The sequence below is a fragment of the Asterias rubens genome, chromosome 6 (assembly GCF_902459465.1).
Source record: "Asterias rubens chromosome 6, eAstRub1.3, whole genome shotgun sequence".
Classification (NCBI taxonomy): Eukaryota; Metazoa; Echinodermata; class Asteroidea; order Forcipulatida; family Asteriidae; genus Asterias; species Asterias rubens.
In genome coordinates, this window is record NC_047067.1 from 20,829,411 (window position 1) to 20,853,099 (window position 23,689).

At 38.0% G+C, this 23,689-nt stretch overlaps 1 protein-coding gene across 3 annotated transcripts in view; it reads left to right on the forward strand.

Moving 5' to 3' along the window:
• The first annotated feature begins 6,361 nt into the window (after positions 1-6,361).
• The window catches only part of LOC117291450 (retinoic acid receptor alpha-like), a 48,261-nt gene continuing 30,933 nt past the window's right edge, over positions 6,362-23,689 (forward strand). The window contains exon 1 of one of the 3 annotated variants that reach the window (XM_033773139.1): positions 6,362-6,422. Coding sequence is in view for 2 of the 3 variants with exons in the window: in XM_033773137.1 (XP_033629028.1) it covers positions 10,306-10,330 (25 nt within the window). In the remaining variant the exon portion in view is untranslated. Of the gene's footprint in view, positions 6,423-9,572; positions 10,331-23,689 lie in introns of those variants that run through there. The other 2 variants (XM_033773137.1, XM_033773138.1) reach the window with 2 other exon arrangements.

The following is a 23,689-nucleotide window of genomic DNA, read 5'->3' on the forward strand; positions in this document are numbered from 1 at the left end:
ATTCTGCTGTTGCGGTGTGCGTGGTTGAGCTGAAGAAACCGCTGGCTGACACGAGTGTAGCGGATGTCTGACGTCAGTATATAAAGATCGTGGGAAAAATAGACAGGGGACGAGTCTATTTCGCTGAGACACGAGTATAGCTTGAATGTCTGACGCCAGCATGTAGAGATCGCTAGGATAAATAGACGGGCACCAGTCTAGTCTAACCCGAGTTGCGCTGAGCGGGGGGAGCTAGCTAGCTGAGGGCGGCTGTTAAACGTTTTACAAAGGAAACATGGAATACAATTGTGGTGGGATTTTCAACAGGTTTTTGTCATCACACAGGCAGGTTTTTGTTCTCGTTTAAGAAAAAAAAAACATTATTTAGAATATTTTACAAACGATCTCTCTTTTTAAAAATGCCGTTTTTCTCTTAAATATTTATACGTCGGCTTACAAGCCGCCCGGAGAATAAACCGCAGGAGGTCAAAAAAATGTCAAAATCAACATATAAACCGCGGTTTATAATCCGAAAATTACGGTATATTAGCATACTGTATGAAGTGTGAATATATGAATTACACTATATATGCTTTGTTCTAGCTATTGTGTAGCATTCAAGTTCACTGTACCTGTTGGTCAAACTTTCCCGTTAATTCTCCGCCATTTTGCTCCTTATGATCCCATGACTCCATCAAGTAATCATATAATATTGAAGTTGACTTTGTCCGTTGGACCAAGGACTTTGTTTGTCACTGTGATTTTGTCCTGTAGCAGCTACCATTATCTGCTGTTGACATACAAACCCTCCCCCCCTGTACATGTACTTCATAAACAACCTTGTACCCTTTATGAGTTGACTTGCCCCAGACATTGTTAATTGGGCAATCTGGTGTGGCATCCAGACAAAACACTCCCCCCCCCCCCCATGGTGTCATTTATTTGAGAGTCCTGTTGGTACTTCAGACTGTCACATTAGATTTGCTCACAGCTAGGGAGGCTAAGTTTTCAGCAGATACAAACAGTTATGAAATAGAGCTTTGTAGAAAACAAAATTGGTGATGTCACTAATTGCCAGAAAAAAATCTGCTGATGAAGGAAAAATCAAGTGTAAACGAAGACATGGTACACAATTGATCTTATTGACTAATAACCTTTTTCTGGTGGAAAGCAAATTTGTTATGCTTTCTCAGATTGTTTACAAATTTGACTGACACATCCTTATGTTTCCAGACAAATTGTTATTTTGAAGTAATTGTTATATGGTTTCGACATTTGTTAAAACTAGAACAGGAACACAAATTTTGATTAAATTTTAGGAAACATCCCAAATGTATTTTTAATTTGGTGGACTGATATTCTATTAAAATGTTATGAAAACATTGCAGTTTTCTTGTATTTTTCATTAAATTAAACTTGTAATGTATGTAGCGCCCACTAGCAATTATTGTTTGGCTGACAACAACGAATGATTCCCGCAGTTTCATGAAGGTCCCTGTGTAGGAAGCCGGCCGGGTTATCGCCCACAACTTATGCGGTTTGCCGCAGAAAAACATGAAAAGGGAAAAGAGCAAAGATTGAGACGGATGCGTTTCTAAATGTCGGGAAAACTTGACATTTTAGAGATGATGTGGGGAAATAATGGAGGCTACAAAGAGCAGCTTCATTTTGACCATCCCTCCCCCTCCCTCAACCACCCACCACCAAGAGTACTCCAAAAAAATTAAAATAACCATCCCCCATGAATGTCTCATCATGGAGGTAGGTCTTATCAGCGTTGGATACAAGTTATTATCTAGTCTGTAGTCATTTGTAAGTTTGGCAGCTCAGGGCTGTAATTATTGCCATTAATGAAAATTTTACCCCTTGATGAGAAAAGGCCATGTATAAAAATGAACAAATTTGTAGAAAAACAAAACAAATATAAAGCCACAGAGGAGTTCAAAAATTCATGTTTATTTTTGAAGGCGATTTGGAGCAACCATCAGTTCTTTCCAGAACCAACACTGCTCAAAAGAAACTTTCATATGGTGTTACCGCAAACTCACCTCATATTTATTATTGCCAAACATTTTTAGAGGCCACTCTCGATCAATAAACTCACTGGGACCTCCAACAAATATGCAATCCATACAAACATCACTAATGACCTTAGTCTTGATCTGATGATGAGTTGTTGTTGACAGTAAAACATTTATTATTTCCCATTAATCATTCTTGATGTCTTTTAATCTTGTTTTGCATAGTTTACATTGTTTTTCCCTTGTGTGTAAATATTTTAATGATAGGGACCTACTACAGGTTCACAGACGGTGAGCAAACAAACAAGCAGTTCCCTAAAATAAAGAAACGTCCCTGGAGTAACAACAAGTACGTGTTAACATAAAAGTGGTATAATTAAAAACATAAGATATTGTGTACATGTTTTTAACCTTGTTTTAAGGTGGTGCAAGACTTTTAATAAAGACCAAATGGAAGAATTTTATAACAGGAAACCTCAAAACCCTATCAATCATTTGAATTGACCTGATAGAACAGACAATAAGACATTTAAACACTTTGATTAAAAACATTCCATTGATCTTATTTTGAGTTGTGGTTTTCTGGGGATGATCTTCAACTTATAAGATTGGTTCTCAGACACATCAAGGAGTATGACCATTGATAGTCGACCCATGACTACATAATATGTAGTCATGGGTCGACTATCAATGGTCAATGGTCAATGTATATTATACAGAGTCAGCTTTGTGTCTCATCAAACAACATCAGGCACCTGAAATTAATAGCCTGTTATGGACCGCCCCATAATAGGAAATTACATCATGGGGCTACATATTAGGAGCTAAATTGAGAACAAACAAACCCAGTTGGGATGCGCATGTCTGAATTGAGACCATAGACAAGTGCAGTTGGGATGCCCAAGTCTGAATTGGAAGTTGGGGTGCCCAAGTCCAAATTGAGAGCAGAAAGACCCAGTTGGGATGCTCAAGTCTGAATTGGAAGTTGGGATGCCCAAGTCTGAATTGAGACCAGAAAAATGCAGTTGGGATGCCCAAGTCTGAATTGAGAGCAGACAAACCCAGTTGGGATGCCCAAGTCTGAATTGGAAGCTGGGATGCCCAAGTCTGAATTGGAAGTTGGGATGCCCAAGTCTGAATTGAGACCAGAAAAATGCAGTTGGGATGCCCAAGTCTGAATTGAGAGCAGACAAACCCAGTTGGGATGCCCAAGTCTGAATTGGAAGTTGGGATGCCCAAGTCTGAATTGGAAGTTGGGATGCCCAAGTCTGAATTGGAAGTTGGGATGCCCAAGTCTGAATTGGAAGTTGGGATGCCCAAGTCTGAATTGGAAGTTGGGATGCCCAAGTCTGAATTGGAAGTTGGGATGCCCAAGTCTGAATTGAGACCAGGCAAGCGCAGTTGGGATGCCCAAGTCTAAATTGAGAACAGAAAGAACCAGTTGGGATGCCCAAGTCTTCACTGAGACAAACCCAGTCTTGGTTTTTGTTCACACCATTGTCTCAGGAATTGCCATACAGTCTTTAATTTCCGAGTCCGTACCCTGCTGAGAAGTCCTTTTCCAGTTCACACTTTTCTTCCCTTTGACGTTTCTTGGCACCCTTCTTCATGTCATGTTGTTGAGTGTTCGCTTACTACCCAAGTTGCTTCTCTTTTCAACATTCATCTTATCACCTCTTGTTTTTGTTGTTGTCAGCAGAATTTGTTATTATTAAGGTCAGACAGGACACCCTGTACTTGGTAGTGTTTGTGTTTCCATAATGAGCCGCAGGGGGTGTGGACAGGTCCAGGCTGAGCTGTAAAGATAAGACCTCCTCTAGTTTGTCTTGTGACTCCCTGGGCTGACTCTGCACACCTGTCCTGACACTTAACCAATCATTAGAAAACACTTCAAAAATTACACTTGTTTTTAAGATCCTTTTGCCTCGAACTTCGCTGTTGAAGGGGCAAGCCAATTACCCTCCGGTAAGGGGCACTTCTACGAGGAAACTAAAAATTTGTATTGAAACTTAGAGAAGGGCACCACAGCAAAGACACAGGGCACCACGGCAATTGCTGTGAGTGTCATGGGTTATTTTGAAGCCTGCATTTCCCTTATTAAGGGCTGTTTCTAAAATATTGTTAGCCCAAAACAAAATTACCTTTATGCTGGCTCCATTAGCTTGAATAATTGGGTTTCTTCTGATATTACATGCATGAATTGTCATACATTGTTAATACCTGTTTATGCTGGCAATTAAAATGGAGAATTATTGATTTTTCTACCTCTGCATTTGTTTTCATTTTACATACAATGTTGACACACCAGCAACATCAATGCTTTGTTATGATACAATATTAATGCTTAGTGATTTATTTTAAACATTAATTTACATATTACCAGGAAATAAAAACTTGTTGGTTTTAAAGCCATTATACACTTCCGGTAAACAGTATTGTCCAAGTCCCACACTTCGTGTATCACAACTTATATATAAAATAACAATCCTGTGGAAATTTAGGCTCAATCGGACATCGGAGTCGGGAGGAAATAACGGGAAAACCCACTCCTGTTTTCGCGCGTTTCGCCGTGTCATGACATGTGTTTACAACAAATACGTAATTCTCGTTAACGAGAATTTATATTGTTTTACCGTTTTCTCAAAAAGTAAAGCATTTCATGGACTAATATTTCAAGAGAAGTCTTTTACCATTACCTTCTGTAAACCCTGTAAATTATTTGTAAATCTGTGATCTTTTTTTTTTCCCCTGTACCGAAAGGGTCCAATGGTTTTAATGTAGTACACTGAACAATAAGTACATGAATTCAGTTTCTATGTCATACAGTAGATTGGTTGTAACAAGTATGGGTTCTACTGGACGATCATTTTGGACTACGGATGTGACATTTTGTACTAACAAATTACACCCTCATCCAAAAATTCTGATTGCTTTTATAATTTATTTCTAGAAAACAAATATTTTGACCTTTCCAGAGTTTTCCTCAAGGGTTGAGAAAGACTATGGGGTCAAAACATGAGGCCATTACTATGCCTACATTTATACCAAACGTTACACTAGTTGCAAGCAGTTTGCAATTCGCTATTTCTATTTTCAAAAATTATTTTTGGGATAGATCCTGAACATTAGTAGCCTTACAAGAAAATATTTAGGAAACTACGAGATTTTAAAATTTTGCTGTGTCAGAACTATTTTTACAATACCGAATATTGTACACATATTATTTGCTTAATTTTAAAGGAGAAAGTTTGAAATTTAAAATTTGAAGTTGATAGTAAATTTCATCAAAGTATTTTTGGCCCTTTACTAAATATAAAGATGCCACATTATTTTCAAACACTGATTCTGACCAAGCAATTAACTGACCAGCATGTCTACCTTCAAAGTCATTGCTAGCAACCCTCCATTTTCTTCCTTTGACCTTAAAGCCTACTCTCGTGAGCACGTACGCACGTTGTCTGCATTTCATGCAAATGAGCCTGTGATTACATAACAGTGCTGATGTCACTATCGCCATAAATTCATACACAAGTAAAATATGAGACAAACAGAGCTGCGCACACGTATACAGTGTATACTAAAACAGTAGATGTACAGAAGATTTCGCTAAAAGTGAAAAACACAATGAGAGTTTCTTGTTTTTTGTTGATTTGAGAAACAAAAGAGGAAGATGAATTGTCAGAGCTTTAATGAACTCTTCTAGCAGCACCTGATGAGGTCAGGTGAGGATTGTTGTAGCTAGAGTTAACCATCTATTATTCCAACGTGTGATTCTACACTGCAGACCATAGTAACCATACAGTGTTCATTACTCCATTTCTCTACTAGACAGTATATTAATATATGTCTTTCCCATTAGTTTCTCCGTGTGAGGTACGTGTACTTAAACATTAATGTAGTGAACATCTGTGTTTATTTTTCACAGTTGTCGTAAGGTTTATGATTAATGTTCTTTTAATATCTGATATGTTTTGGTGTCTGTCGGATTATTTTCCCCCTGTGAGGTCTGAGGGGGGTCATTAGGGAAAAGCTAAAGTGATTTGATTAGTTTTTCCAGTTTCCACCTAATGGTGAAAATAGATTTGTTGTCCACTCTCTCTCTCTCTTTGTTTTAGATGCAGTGGCTTCTGGGTGGTTTTCTTTTTTTTTAAGTAATTATATGTTTTGTCAAGAAATAATTTGTGAAATTTTGCCCCATCTCTGTAGATACACTAATGCAAGAAGTTGTGTGTTTTTATAGTTATTTTCTGATCACAATGACTTTGTTGGTTTTGATTTCTTAAGTTTTTATTTTGATATGCATGCAATATAAGTAAAATATATTAAACAATGGAATTTTTTCTTTCTAAATTTTTCAGATAGATCCTCATTTTTTCACTTCTGCCTGTTTGAGACAATCATCTTCAAAAGCTGCTGGTACATGTAAGTCTCTTTTATTTCAGGGAAAAAAACTTCCTTTCAAGACTCCAAGTATTCTTTCCTATCCATTCTCCATTGCTTGATTTTGCTTGATGAAAAGCAGCTGAGAAAACCTAAACGAGGCTTACATGTTACTAGCAAAGATTATGGCATGTCGCATTAACACGCGGATGGTATCCTGTTTATTTGTGCTTGGTAAAAACTTAGTAAGCAATATTTAGCCCTCTGGTATTTGGGCCCTGACTATACTGGGGCTGCAAGCTAAAACGCCTCTCATTTATGACTCTTAAACGAAAAGTTACAGAGATTGATGTGTAGAATAATAAGTACACATGTGTACTTTCTTCAGTCAAATTATTAACTGAAAGCAGTTGATTAAGATAAACGACAGCTGCTCACGAGTAGAGCGCCCTCCCTCAGCGTGGTTACCCATGCGTGTTAATGTGAACAGGATGTTACTAAATACTTAGAGTTCAATTACGTGACATTCGACAAGTCAAAATGTCAAACTTGCTTTCAGCTGTGTTCATCAGAATGTTATGTGTACTTTATTTACCAAGAAACACCCGATTCATACTACGATTGTTTGACCTATCATCGACTATCGTGTACTCCGCAAAAGACTGCGCAGTATTTGAACGAAACTTTACCAAAATTGTTGACTGCATTTATTTCCAGGCCTGATATCCGGGCTAAACACATTTTTTTTCAGTAGTTTTCATTTTCCATCCCTTTCCATCCCTGTCCCATCAAATCAGCAGAAACAGTGTTATCATTACAGTGCCATGTGACTCGGTGTCATACATACATGTACACCATTGCATCATTCTATCATCAGTGATGGTAGAATAATGCAAGAGTACATGACCTTTTGATAGGCATGCAAAGTACAATGTGTTTTTCCATCAAAAGGTCATAATCAATCAAATGGCTCCTTGGTCTGTTGGTGGCTAGAATTACTCAGAGAGACATTTCCCAGTTTAATTTATGGATGACAGAAAAACAATCAAACTTTCCCACTCTGTTTTCTTGAATTACAATTGTGTACATAAAAAAGTGTCAAAATTGATAATTTCACAAAATGATTTATGGTACTGAAATTGTAGAATCACTCCTTAAAACTTGGATGAAGGAAGCGCAAGTTTGTACTGACATTTTCTTAAGGAGACCAAGATAATAACATGAGGAAGGAGGCATTTGTGGCCAGGGATAATGTTGGAGGTCATGCCCATGAGCGTCAACAAGTGAAGAATTGAATGCTGAATATAATTATATTAGTTGCCTCCATGAACTATCAGATTCCTTGAATGTATTGAACGGAATTCTATTATTGAGATTGAGAATGAGTTGCTAGACAATGCCCAAGTAGAATCTTGCCAACTGAACCTGTAAACTTCAAATCCATTGGGGATGTTTCAGAGTAGAAATCCCTATCAAGGCTCCGTCGGTGAATGTTAGAGACTTCACGTTTGCAAACTGTAAATGTGAACCGCAATTGACACTGAGGATGTTTCACAAGTGAGACTACAGACTGCAAAACCACAAACTCAAATGAAGACTTTGAGGGAAAGTTATAGGCTGCATTTGGAGAGCAACCACAAGTCTGCTCCAGACTGCTCCAGACTGTGGGGTTTAGGAAACCACAAAGGCTCTGTAACCCCAACAAGCAGACTGCAAAAACAACAAGTCTAAATGGTGGCTTTGTGAGGTAAAATGACAGGATGCATTGGGAGAGCAACCACAAGTCTACTCCAGACTGAGGAGTTTGGGAAACCACTAAGGCTCTGTAACCCTAACGAGCAGACTGGGAAAACAACAAGTCTTAATGGTGGCTTTGTGAGGGAAAGTTACAGGCTGCATTTGGAGAGCAACCACAAGTCTAGATAGGGTATCTGGAGTTTGGGAAACCACAAAGATACTGACACTGTAGAGTCTCTGTCAGAGAATGCTGCAGACTGCAGAGTTAGGGAAACCACAAGCCTCTGTAACCCCAATGATCAGACTGGCAAACCACGCAAACCACACTCACCACACTCTCAATAGTGGCTTGATGAGGGAAAGTCACTGGCTGAGGTAGGAGAGGAGAAACCAATAGAGTCTCTCTGTTCCAGACTGTAGAGTTTGGGAAACCACAAAGAGCTACACTACAGATACAATACCAGAGGCTCCAGCAGGGAAGATTTAACTGCCATGAGTTTGCCAAACCACAGATACCATTGACTGTAGAGTTTTGGAAATCACAAACTTCCACAAACCTCTGTGATGAAGGCTGCTGAGTTCGGGAGACCACAAACCACCACAAGGGAATGTCTTAGACTGTAGTGTGCTGTAGGGTACTGTAGACGACACAACCAAACAGGGTCACTTTTAGTTCTAGTGAATGCTCAATACTGAAAATGTGTGTGGGTTTACAACGATATTTTGCTTTACAAATAATTTAGTAAAAAACAAAAAATCAGCAAAACATTTGCTAGGAAACAAATTAAGAAATCAATCAACAGTTTAGTATTGTGTACATGTACTTGTAGAGGATATTGTTGTTTTGCAGCACAGGACGAGGTTCATGTAGATGAAGTTCAGGCACTTTGGATTCTTTAGGATGTTTTGAAGTAAGTTTGAACGTCCTTGTTGACAATCTAAGATTGTTTTGCATAGAAAAACAAGTTCACTGCGGAATATCCACAAGGCACCTCTCCAGAGAAACTTTGCTTATCCGGACGCTGTTCTATTTTAAGTGTGCATTTCCTACTAACGCACAGTATACTGGTTTGTTTCTTGATAGTTTGCTCTAACAACAGCCTGTAATTCGATAATGCTGCATAGGTTTGTTTGCCTCACGTTGATCACCCACCTACCCCGTTCTTCTTAAAAAGAAATTTACTTTTTCTCTGTAACCTGTGACTATGAATGGTGTCAAGTAACAGAGGACTAAGTTACATTACTTATTATTAGAGTGGGCGGTTTACGCACAATATCAGCCCCTCTGTAGTCTCTCATGTGCAAAAAAAGAAGTTAGTTTCCTACTGGCCTAGGGGGCCTTGGACTTAAACGGCCTTGAAATGCCAACATGGCCCAGCTGTGCGTGTTATGACAAGAGAGTAAAGGTCATGTGTAGTGTGTGTGCGCAGACCATGGGCACACCAACCATCAGCCAGTCAACAATACAACCCCTTCAACTGAACCTTTGGAAAGGTGTATAGCGCCACTCAGTGCACGTTTCTCGCCAGTCCAGACCAGCTCTGGGATGGTTGGTTCAAAGCTTGTCACATGTACATAGACAGTGTGGCAGTGCAGTTTAGTCTAGGGTCGGTCCGAGAGACAGCATTGGGGTTTATTTTTTGTGCTTTTTTCCCCCTGTTGATGGTGTGGTTTGAGTTGTGAACACCCTCTTGTAACCAAGCAGTAACACCAGTAATTTGTTCACGTGGTGGGCACCATTTTGTTGCCACCCCAGCAAGCCGTTCTCTTCCCACCGTTGAAATCAGAGTTAGTTTAACCTCCATGACCTGCCACGAAACAATAGCCCATTGCACTGCTCGATGTTGATAAACTTAATCACAAGCACTAGGCACAGACCGTGCTGCTACATGCTACCCTGAACCTTCGCTGGAGTTGGATATATACGTGTGTACCTTGTCCGCGCGACTCTATCAACGGATTGTTCAGGAACTCTTCGTCTTTAAACTCAGGATTAAGGAAATGTTCTGATTCAAGAGGAGTGTTATACTAGTCAACTTTTGGATTTGTTTTGAGATTTTTCTTGGTTGACTTCCCCGTGTCGGTTCGGTCGGTCTGTGGACACACTGTCTGGTGATCAGCTTGTGAACGCTCACTCCTGTCTTCCCTAATTTGCCTTGTGGTGTTTTGTTGATTGTACTCGTAACAGATGCCTCTTAAGATGCCATCAGCCCGTAAGTTTTATCTCTTTCAAATCACAAATATTATTGTAGTTTTCAAGTTACTTGTGTGATCTACCTCTAGTATTAATTTTAAGGAGCACTGTCCAGGGAAATACATACAATAAAAATCCCTTCATTTTTTAAGTTTTTATTATACTATTCTAATCGATTTATCCAAACAGGTTTGAAACCTCTGAAGTCACTACTCAAGAAATAGTTTTAAAGTCTAACAATTCTTTCTACCTTTAGAGAATCAACATAAAAGTTAAATAATCAAACATGGGATGAGAGAAAAATGGTCCTTATGAACTTTATTTATCAAAACTAGCCTGAAAATTTCTGTTGGTACCAACTGCTTTCTAATTGAGACTCAAATATTGAAAGAGTCATTTTTGAAAATAGCTTCCATGTGGAAGGACTTATGATCGGATTTTCATGTAAAGTAAGTCATACCTAAGACACTAAATCATACCATTGTGGTCACAGACTCACAGCATCAAGTGCTTCCATGTGTTAGTACAAACTAGGCCTCTATATCCCAAGAGACAATGGGTAGTCATATTTGCTACAGTGTCACATGGCAAGGGAAGGCCACTTTCCAATAGGAGACTTTCCAACGCTAGGCGGCAGCAGACATACCGGGTAAATTTCCATTGTTTACGTAGTTCTGAACATGCGCATAATTCTGAGAACAATGGATTTACCCGGTAAGTCTGCTGCCCTCTATCGTCCCAGAAAGTCTCCCATTTATGTTATGTTTTTTTGGAAATCTGTATCTGTAGAGAATTGTATTCCAATGTCTACGAACTTAACAAGATATTGTGTAAAAAAAAGAATGACAACCAAAACATTTATTCTTAGGACCATTTTCATTTGACAAAAAATCTCAAAATATTTAGGTAGGTTTTGGACAACATAACAAATTGATTGGAGGAAATCAGTTGTTGAAGAAAAATCTATTTTGTAGTTTGAGGCTAAGTTATGATCCCTTCAGGGCAACAAACTCAACTTATTATTGTCGTTCAAAATGTGTTTTTTATTGTTTGCTCGTTTCTTTTTCCTGGCTGTTTGAAAATAGCCTTTTTAGGAAAGGTTACTCCTTTTTAGGTAAGGTTACAATGCTATTGTCCCTAATAGATGGGTTGGCAATAATAATCTGTTATGTTGGTCATGGTTAATACCTAATTATAATAAATAGAGAGAAGTTCGTTGGCATGTCATGAAGTATCGTAGGTGCCGATTGTGGATCGTTATTCACCGGGGTATTTTAAAGGCGGATAGTTCCAGTCCCAAATGTATCTCTGTAGAGTACTAACTCAGCTGTATTTCCTAGGCTCATTGTTAATCATTCATCAGAACACTCCTAGATTATGATCATATTGCCCTTTGGAACTTTTGTTCCCCCCCCCCCCTCCCGCTCTCTTCTAGCTCTGTATGTTTCCCGTTGCTGCAAAGCAAACCATGATGAAACTCCTCACTCCTCAGAGTGTTTGTTTTAGTGACAGCTAAACAAAATATATTTAAAAACCTGGCAATCAAAAAAAAGGAAAGGCTGGAGCGGTTTGACGTCATGAGCTCGGCCTTATGTTTAGTTTGCTAATAATAGTCTGACTCAGAGATTGCAATCAGTCACAGAAATATTTAAAGTTTTTCTGTAAACATTTGTCTTTAAGTTGTTTTACTGTCAGTGTCATACTTCATATCTTACATTTAGTTCTCTAATGATTTAAAATCCTAAAGGATAGCTTGCTAAAAAAAAAAAGGAGAAGGATGAGGGGCTTTATTATAAAAATAATTCAAGGTGAAAAGAGCGAGACTAACATTTTTGCCTGAATGAATATGATGTGAAAATACATTGAAGTTATGGCTTTAGTGGACAATCTTTAGTATATTTCCAGAAGGTTACTCACAACCGACTGCTTCAGAAATGGGTTAGGCCTATACTTATACCCAAATAACCATTTAGACGCAGACAAACTATTGATTCGGTACATTTTGGTGTTTATGAACTTGTTTGAACAGCTTGTGATGTGAACTGCTAACCTTTAACCAAAGCAAGCAGCCAAAAACATCTTTACTTTTAAAGTAACTTTCAAATACTCAACGGTAAATAGTTATATATGAAATACAATTGGTGCTGGTGTTACACTCTCCCTTTAAACAACAAAACCTTGCGGTTTAGTCAACTCCAATGAGTGGTAGTTCAATGCATCTACCATCAACCAACACTGTGAGATACATTAGTTCAGCTCTATTGCCTCACTCTAATAATGTCTAGGAAATGCACCATGTTCCACATCCACGTACCATCCCCAAACCCTTCACTCTCTCCCCACCCGCCCACACACAAAAAGAAGAAAAAAAGAGGAAACTCAAAGAGTCCCTCAATTGAAAGAAAAACACCCAATTTTAAACAGCTTCCGAAAGCCACAATTGAGGCGAGAAGCTCTTAGCGTCGTTTGCCATTCACAAACAGCGCACGTGAAAGAAAACTCTTTAAAAAAAAATTACAATTCACTCTGACTCAAAAGCTCATCTCGGTTCATTAACTCTGAAATGTTGGATGAATTTTTCATCCTACATATTCATGTGAGTTAGTCTCAGCATGACCTATTTTGTCGGACATGTCGCTTTTAAAGGGTATTGGTTATACACCTTTTGGTAACAATTTTGATGCATTCCGACGGGATAAAAAGATGCGCAAAGAAACAAGACTTGTTAAAAAATTTCCACTCATTTGATTGTATTGTGATGTGTACAAAAAATCAAGTAATGGAGCTGGCTTGTTTTGGTATTCCAAAATAGCCTCACCTGCTGGCACACATGTAACAGTTACTTTTTCTCAAACAAAAACGACAGGACAAGGTAGACAACAGAGACAAATTTACCCATTTTAGTCATAGAAAAATTTGAGTTTATCCACATACCCGACATATAAAAGGTCCCAATATTTAAGTTAAAACCATTAGTAAACCAGTAAAATATCTGCCATAATACATAAAGAAAAGAAAATGGAATATGACTTTTCTGCCCTTTAAAGTTTATAATTAATTGTATGATTGAGGTTTATTAGGTTTAATGGTTTGGTTTAAATGTATTTGTCTTTAACTTATTTGCTCTTGACTCTAAAAAAAAAAGAAGCGAACTTTGTCTTTGCTCTGCAACGCATTGCAATGTGTTGAATGATCCATGGATGGTGTCAGTCTAGAAGCTTCCATACAGTAGCAGAAATCGGCTCTTGTCAGAGCCACCACCTCACAAAAGAAATTTGACATGGTGTCTCTGGAAACCTTACTTATTACCTGTCATCATATTTTGTTCAAATGTAATAAAATGATGGCATAACACACCTTTAATATTTGGAAATGCTTTGATTAAGAAGAAGAAGAGAGGCCTTGGGTTAATGTATGAATCACTGTGTCTGGGTTAATGATGATGATGTACCATGTGGTTTTAACATCAAACACCCTTGTACGACTGACTCTCACTCTTTCACTCTTGAACTTCCTCACCCTGCGCCACTTCTTCAAATTAAGCTCTATCCTTCAGAATTTCTCTCGCAAAAAAAAAACATACTGAAATACGTCTGGTTTGACTTGTAAAAGAAGTGGAAAAGTCATGTTAATTAGTGAGGACTTATGGTGTACTTGTCCTTAGGAAAATTTATATGCTACGGTAATAATTGGCAAGTTCTGATGTGAACATTTTGTTTGATTTGTGCACGGAGATCGTGTCTTGGAGTAATTGATCAAAGATGGTGTGTTGCTTATTTTATGATTATTTCGTTAACTTTTTGAACTTATTAACTTTTGAACTTATTAACCAAAGGAGTTTGTGTAATTTGAATGTGGTTTTTTCTCCTTGCAAGTCAAAGTGACCGGAGATATTGTTTGTGTTTATGTGCATAGGATATAGGAGTGAAAGATACAAGATCCATTCACAGTTAAAATATGGTAGTTTTGAAAGACGGCTAAAATGTTTGAAGACTCTGTGTGCAAAGCCATCAGCATGAAGATTGATTTTGGTGTTTTTTGTTTGTTTGTTTGTTTGTTTGTTTTTGTTTGTTTGTTTGTTTGTTTGTTTTTTCCCATTGGAACAAAGAACTTCAACATAAGTGATCTGAAAATGTTGACTGAGTGAGGACTTCACAAAACCATTGAGGACATTGCAAATTCAATTGGAGAACAAAGAAAACTATTTGAAGTATTAGTTGGAAAAACATAACAAATCAACATACATGTGTTTTTTGCGATATTTCCCACCCATCATTGATTTTGTTACATTACTTTTGATGGCAGCTTAAAAGCTACCAAGTCTTTATCTCGTAAGTGACGTTTGAGGGTTAAATTAGCCATAGCTTAAGATAGAGTGGCCTTGCTTGTAACAAATGAAAGCTTTTGAAAGTGATCTTGTTCTTGAAAACCAACAGTTCAGGAAGGGGTCAGCTGACGTATTGTTATTAATTTATTTTCCCCAGTGAATCTGAGCCCCCCCCTTTCCTAATTCAGAAAGATTGTGGCACATTTTTCATGTCCTTACCCTAGGGCTCTTTGGCAAGTCTGCATCCTGACCCCAAGGGCCTGGCCTGATGCTATTTCTCCATCAGTATGTACTAGTCCTTCAGCTGGTCTCTCTACAACCCCCCCCCCCCCCAGATCTCTTAGCCTGGTTTCATCCCCTAGCATGCTCCACACCTGCCCCAGGCCTAATCACCATCATCGCCCAGGCTAGCATCTACAAAATGAGGCTAAACTTCCTGCTGACCTTCCTCAGGGTGTATTGAGGTCACATGACCTTCTTGAGCAAGGAATAATTGACGTCAAAAGCTTTTCTCTTCTATAATTAAAACGTGACCTTCTGGTGACATCAGTGTGGGTTGTAAGCGTTGGCATGGTGCTCCGATCGTGAAGCCGGTCGTAGTAATGAATGTGTCGTGCATGTATTATAGATGAGGGGATTAACATGAATTGTGGTGATGGAGTAGAGGAGTGGGTCCCACGATGGGATAATTATTTATCCTAATTCTTAGTTTACATTCAGAATGTCGTGGTGAACTTTGAAGGAACTATGCGCTGGTGTTTGCATAAGCATCTCATTGCCAATGCGGGTAGCTCTATAGAAACTATTTCTTCATAGCAGCCTTTCGGATTTTGTTTTTCTCAAATTGTAATGATGCATTGTTTTGTCAAGATACCAGTGAGAAAGCCTCAGATATTTTCACTTTTGTTTTCTTCAAAAATGCTTAAACATATTAATATTAAATTTTTCTCATTAAAAAAAAAGAGTGAAGTAAACAAATCAACAAATTAAACACAATAAGTTCACCTAATGACTCATTATTAGATTTTTCTTGACATTTCACCTTTTTCTGTTAAAGAACAGAAAGGAATTTTTCTAAATTGAATCGTTTGGTAGTTTGAAGACCGGACTAGTATGGAACCTCTCATGTCTGAATGATCAATATTACCCATTATTCTCATTGATGGTTCGGACTAGTAATTCTAGATTCAATATTTGCGATTCCTAAAGCGTTCAATTGTTACGTCCTTGAGCATCTGGTGTTTACTCGTTGAATTCAAAGCCACGATTTCATGAAACGGAAACTCTTGTTGGTGCTTTCTGTAAACAGGACTCTATGCCAAATCTATTAAATTTGTCAAAAAACAAATGGCAAGCTCGAGGAAAATCAAATATTGGGTTTCTGTAATTAATTGAACATAAAGAGTAAACATGCTGTGTTGTTTTTCTTTTGAGGTTTTTATGCATTTTTCAGTTGGTAAACCATTTTGCTATGACATTATTATGTAAATCATAATCATGTGCATGAGCATTGTGCATGTACAATTCATGTACAGTGCAAGGTGCAATTCACATCACATCGTGTACAGCACTAGTCTTCGCTTCTAGTCTTCACAGGCTGGTGGAATGTTGTAGATTATTATATTTAGTAAATGTAAAAAAAAAAAAATTATGAGACTGCTAAGGGTTTTTTAGTCAAATAAAACATTGATCAAATTGTTTGTTTATTTTTTTTTATTTTACTTTATTTGAGCTTAAAGTACAAGAGCTTACTAATATTACAATAAACAGTCTGAAAGCTTACTGATTCTAAAGTTCATATCGGTACCAATCCTCCAGAGATATCTTAAATAATGCCACAAGTGGCGAAAATAGCATTTGAAGAGAACTAAAATCATTGATATATTATTCTCTGTTCACATTTTGTCAAGTTTCATCCCTGACATCATAATAAAAAACTGATGTATTAACTCATGTCACGTTAAACTTGGAGCAAAAGGTTTAGGCAATTCAGTCATGCATGCAAAAAATGTGCGTTAACAAAGTAACAATTGGATATTGGATTGGTTAAACTGGGCAAGTTTCTTATGGCTCGCCAATCTCTCTTGCCAGACATAAATCCCCTGCTTTAAAGCAAACAACTCCAACTGCCAGAGCCCATTCATCATTTGATCAGGTTCCCTATTTGGGGTTATCAAGTTCGTTGTTATTATTGCACATTTTTTCTCTGGCGCTTTTTGCCAGCGCACATTGAGGCAATTTTGTAATATTTTTTTTCCTAGCATGTAGCACAGGTCATCCACCCAGAGACAATGTGTTTAGTTTGGCGGGGCCTGTCGTTCGATAAAAGAGACCAATCAGACGTGTCTGACTTCATGGGATATTTTCCGAAAGGCTTAGTAGTTTTTCGGTATATGGAATTTCTAGTTGGGTTGGGCTGACTTTGTGGGAGAAACTTGAGTCATGTGAGAAAAAAGCTGAACATGAAATAGTTCCGCTTTCCTTTGAACTGGGTAAAATCATTGAAGATGATTTGATTCTGATGTGAATTAAAGCAAGCTTCATTGAGTAGACTGCTTTGAATCTAAACGCTGTGATTTGAAATCCATTTGTGAAAAATCAGAGTCTGTCTATCCATGGTCTATCGAGGCCTCAGGTGTGAGTTTAACCAGAGCTTGGTATACTCAAATAAGCCAGGAATTTCATTCTTGAAAGGGCAGGATAAAATTTTCCCCTTGTTATTTTTTTGTTTTTATTATTTTTTGTATTATTTTTGTTATGCAAGTCGCCTGACACACAAGGCCTGAAGGCCACTTCAAGGTGTGGGCTACAATTATTTTGTTTCCAGAGGCCGTTGCCACCTACTCCTAGGGCTGAAACAGGGTTACCCCTTTCACAGTCCATACGAATGTAGGCTTGGGTATCGTCAATTCGAAGCCTGGCCGGTAGAGCAGAAAGCACTACCTCCCCAATTTTATGTAGCAAGTGTCACAACCGGGATCCGAACCCACACCCTGCCTTGTATGCCTTTAAGAATCGTTAGTCTAGTTATTTACAGCAACCACCATTAAATTGTCGAATAAGATGTCTGCCATGTAGCCTAATGTATGCACAAATGTTACACGGTACGTTTTACCATCAATAAAATAATTGTTCAGACTTCATTTCAATCGGAGCTTGTCCCACTCATTCACATTTTCAATACATCAAAAAACACCAGCGAATCATTATCGTGAGAACCAAAATAAAACTGCGTCAAAAAAGTGCGTGCTAATAGGGTCAGAGTCCTTACGCTTCACCATTAATTCAGCGAACTCAGTCACGTGAATGATAAATTGACATTTGGTGTTCAGGTGAGGCGTCTGATTGGCTTAATTCTCTAGTGAAATCCCCTAAGATCTGTTGCAGATAATTGTACCCTGTTCACCACATGTCTGTTTCCTCAAATACGGTCTGTTGAACTCAACGCGAGAGAGAAAACAAAATGCCACTCATGGCATGCAAAGCTTCTAGGGATCTTACTGTTTTTCTTGTTAAAGGGAACGGAAAGGAAATTCAATTCAAAATAGAGGATGTAAATTAAAAAGTCTGGTAAATACATTTAAGAAATAATTTTGTTGTAAGAGGAGTTTGACTTTTGGTAAAACAACAAGAGTGAGGAGAGATGTTTGTTTGATTGAATTTTAAATAGAGGACATTATTGGTTTATTTATTAGTGTCAAGTTTTTATAAGTGTTTTTTTTTTTAAGTTTTTTTTTTTTTTAGATTAGAGTTAATTTCAAAGTAAGGTTGGTTCATAATGCAGTGCAATACAAATGGAAACACTGTCAGGTGTCCAACAGTGCAATATTTGGCAATGTTTTAGCACATTCCAGCTTTCTTTGTGGCAAAATGTCTAATATGGCTGCTTCGTTGAAAATCAACATTTTATGCCTTGGCACATTAGGTATGTACAACATGTGCATTTATGCATTTGCACACGTGTATATGGACTGGATGCTACAATGCCAAACCAAACAGGCTAACATCTGGTTATTTATGGTGGTTCACAATGACTGGCCAGTTTTAAAACAAAATGAAAAGTTTGCAGCAGAGCCTTTCCGTTGAACTTTTCATGCAGTTATTTGAAATAGATCGAGGAAAAGGAAGAACGACGGGGGAAAAAGTGGCAAGACAGTTGACCTAGAAACTGATTTGACCCAGCCAATCGGATAAAGTTCATTTATAAATTGTGTACACATACTCGTTGTTCACTAGCCGTGCCAAATTAGCAGGGACATGTATTATACATATTGCCTTGCTTAGCGTTAATTGCATTCAAGATCAGAATGTGCCCCGAAATTCCAGTTAGAGTCCATGCTTAACTTGGAATGCTGCAGATTTACATTTTTAATTGGGACTACGTTTGGGGCGACATGTACTTGTTGTGATTTGCCTGTTTGCCAATACTTTGTGGAATACTGAGATTCGTTTTAAGAACAATTTTTGTTTTCTTCTTGATGATTGAATCTGACTTGTATTTATAGTGCATTGTACGCACACACAAATGAAAACTTTGATTCTCAACAACATTGGAAGATATTTATCGAGGAATATAGTCAACACTTGATCATCAGTAATTCAAAAATGAAGTTTTTACACAATGTACTATGATCAATTTTACATCATTTATAAACCCACCAGACTTGTCCAGTGAATAAGTTTACCTGCCAGATAATAACTGGACTTAGGCCTGTGGTCCAGTGTAAATATTGAGCCCTAATTGCCACTTTTCATAAAGCTATCTGTGTGTACATTGAGATGATCGCTGCTCACTTAGAACCCCAAACTTGGTTCAGTTTTTGTTTACCAATAATGTTTCAACCCTTAAAAGTAGACCAAAACACATTTGAAGATGTTTATAATATGAGCGCCATATAGTATGTCTTGCAGAAGGGTCTTGTAATCTAACACCTCCAAAACATTTTTTGACTCCCAACATCTAGTGTTTACAAATCTTCATTTGCGCAGTAGCTGACCAAGTTGATATTATTTGAAACAAGCTTACATTTTTTACGATGAAGCCAAAGACACATATTCACAGATTTGTCTGCAGGGCTTTAATTTGTGGATGAAATCCAATGGATAACAGATCTTATTTTGACTTGCTCTCGGACAAAACAAGTGGAAACAAACAACATTGTGAGAAGCAAGATTTTGATAGCCTTTATGGAGAAGTTTGCTTTTAGGAAACCTTTTAAAAAGAAATTTTCCTTCATTGGGAGGCAGGTGTAAACAATGCTTAATGTCATATTCAAACCAAATACTTGTTTGAATGTCTGATGATTCATAGAAAACAGTTGCAGTTCAAATGCAGAAGTAACTAGAGTACACAGTAACAAATATATAAGTAGGTATAATAGTGGCTTTTTATACAGCGCTCATCGGTCACTCAGAGGCGTTCAAGATAAATAATATGTTTTAACCTTTTTTTTCTTGAAAAAACGCTAGACAGACTTGTTCAGTTGCGAGTTTCTGGCCGGATACTTAAAATCATTGAAATAGAGCCAGCAGTGATGTGGGTATTTTAATCCTTGTTAAGTCTAGACTCACAGCCTCTATGTATGTCGGCACATTTTGTATAAATGTATCTCTCTCTCTCTCTTTACATCAAACATTTTAGGCGTGTTATAGACATTCATATCAATCAACACAAAACAGAATTTATTTTAAAAACATTTGCAGACCATCATTAAGTTGGATGAGTGCAATGGGACACTCCCACACTCCTTATATTTTTGCAAAAAAGAAATGTTGATTTGGGGGTTCAACAAAGACAAATTTACTTGAGCTATCTAGCCCTATGGTGGTAGTCTTCTTCTCCAGGTTAACGTGGCAGTGCTCTTTCAACTGAGCTATCTAGCCCTATGGTGGTAGTCTTCTGATTCTTGTTTTTGTCAATACCTTGTTTCGGGTGCCAGTCAGAAGCCATTCAGAATCATCATCTTTTCTTTTGTTTGGTATCTCAGCACAATCAAAAAAGAATGTGTAGTTATTATAAGTCCATCGTTCAGTTTTTTGTGACCTTTTTTATGAGCGGTTTTTCTAAACCATTGTCTGAAATCTCTTTAAAATGTTTGTTTTTGTTTTGGAAACTTCACATTAAGCTACTGAACACGTACAGATAGGTGGGAGTGTGTGGTGCACAGCTACAAATCAAAAACTGTGGATAACATTCGAGACAATGTAGGAGTTAAACAATTTTATATATTATCTTTAACCTTTTAACCTGGTACGTGTGTGCCCTCATACTATCATATGTGTCAACATTATAATATGCCAAATATCAGACCCAAGTGGAAGAGACAAAAATACTTCCAAGAAATTTCCCAAGATTTTTTGGTCTCAAAAGTCATAAATAGAACGATTGAATGTTGTAGACAAGAATGTGTTATGGATTGTTGGTTTATGAGTGCTACATCTGTAGGCTTGATGTGTTTTTCTAACAATGTTTTAGTTGTTAGTTTGAGTTAGATCAACTTGATACGAATACAAAAATTCCACTAAGAAAAATTAAGAAATGTTGTTTCTGTTCCCACAGCTTGAATGGTTAATGTTTCTGTACCCTAAGTGTGTCATTTTCATCATTCTGTTTTTGGACCTCTTAAAGGTGAGGATAGAATTAGCTGGAAAAAAACTGCTTACCAAATTAAAGGACCTATGGTATAAATGCCAAGGGTTAGACCCAAGCAGAGTCTTTCTCAAAGGCCTTTTCTTAAAGTTTAAAAAGATTTTCACATTTTTGGGGGCACTTAGGACAGAGTGCTGTCACCATGTAACAAAGGACATGTCTTCAAGATGTCACATTTGTAAGAAAGAAAACACTCAAACATAGTGACCTGCAGAGACTCAACTTGTTATAATCCATAAGAAGAAGCCTCCATATTTAATAAGGCCCCTCCCCCACCCCCTCAGCTACAAACTATGTTGCGGTGAGTGGAAGCCATGACTACATGAAGCTTGTTGGTGTTGGGTTTCCCACTAGGTCAAGGAGGGATGCAGGTTTAGCATTACAGAGTTACATTGACAATGTCACAACCAGCTACACACACCGATTCTCTTGTTTCACTGAGATTGGCTGAGACAAAAAGGAAGGCAGGATTCTTTTGGAAGCCATTTGGGAAGAGATGCTGGGAAGCCAAAGTCTTGGGTACATCTTTAAGGATGTATGAAGATGGAGGGAAAACTCTAAAGGAACTTGTGAGATGTTAGAATTGGAACTTGAAATCTTGTCATGTCTTGTTGTTTATTAATGCAGAAAATTGCAAATATTCTCTGTTTTTCTTTCAATTGCCTAACGAGCCTAAAATTCAGAATCTCTACACACACAAAAATTGTGCACCGTTTCAAAATCCTCACTTTTAAACAATAATAATGCCTAAATTATTTCACTATATTTAACCAGACACATTGTATTCATCTTGTAACTCTATACAATGTTGCAACCGATCTGGGACATCCGCAAGAACCCAATCCAAATATTTTTGATGGAAAGCCAACTGAAATGACAATAACAAGGTTGTGGTGGTCAGAGTCCAGCATTTACAATGTTTGCCCTGCATGTTTGAGTCTCATGAATGGCTAGAAAGAAACAAAGAAATCTTCCTTTGTGAGCCAAGTTTTTAGGGTCGACGAGGGGGTCATATTCAGTTATACCACACCAACCAGTCTCCTGTCTGAATGAGTCAATGTTTATTTTTCTTTCCGGTTTTCTTTTCTAAACCTACCATGAAGCCATCTGTTTACTGGTGAGGATGTATTTGGGCGAGCAAAGACTGGGAACGAAATACATGTAGGGCCTAAATATACAAGTTAGCTTAGTTTATGGCTTTCAAAGCACTCCGCACTAATGACGTCCCTTTTGGCTAAAACATTCCATCACTTACGCAATCATCGCTTCATCGGCGCGCCAAATAGTTTGTACATGCGAGTAAACATCATACCTGGAAATGTTTGCATGCATATGTTAGTGAAACTTGATACATTGTCTGAAATCCGGGTACAGTTGGATCTTTCCAATAAATTGTGCGTATGAAATAGTTGTGTGCATTCAAACATTTATACGTATGCTGTTTGAACAGGTGTGAGAATCGCAATCACAGCCTTTATGGAACACAATGTTAAATGTATCACACAGTCTACACAAGTCACAAGTTTGATTCACATTGATAAAGCTCCTTGTATCAAAGACTACATGTACATGTAGCTGTACAAAGGGCCACTACAAGCTGCTGATAAACAAAAACAAACAAACAAACAAACAAACAAACAAACAAACAAACAAACAAACAAACAAACAAACAAACAAGCAAACAAGCAAATCAGGCACTGAAAAGTTACATAATTGTCTTGCAAGAAGTTGTTCGGATGCTCCATACATTGATGTCATGTAGGCCCCTACACTCTACAGCAACTGTCTGTTCTTGCTCTACCATTTCGGGGTTAATCTAATATTGCATCTGTGAGATAAGGTGATATTCTCTGCACAGTAAAATTCACTGGGAATCTCCCAAAAGGGCGCTACACAGATTTATGGAGCGACTGGTCTGGTGAATTGGGTTAGAAAACCCTTTTACACCTGTTTATTGTAGTCAAACCTCAGAGCCGAGCCTGGATTCTGGAAGGAATTTACGGCACAACGCTGATAAACTCCCCCACCTCCATCTGAATAACCTCACCCCTCACTGGAGCAATGGAATGTGCCATTGTCTAATACCAAATCTTGCAGTTGATAGACAGTGTGACCTTATTATGGGGTCACTCTGGCTAAACCACAGAATGACCCTGTTTGCCCTAGCCAGCAGAGCCAACCTCAAGGACATGGGGGCTACATGTATGTTTAGCCACAATCATTGAATGGCGGAGAAGGTTTGTACATTTGTGCAGTGGAATCTAAGTCAGTGATACTCAACGAGTCTGGTTGTAGTTGTAGATGAGTTACACTAGGTGCTCATTACTTGTGGTTGGGTTTTTGTGTACATCAATCCATGTCCTGGTTTGATTGTAGTGTAAACTAAACCAGGAGTAATGAAA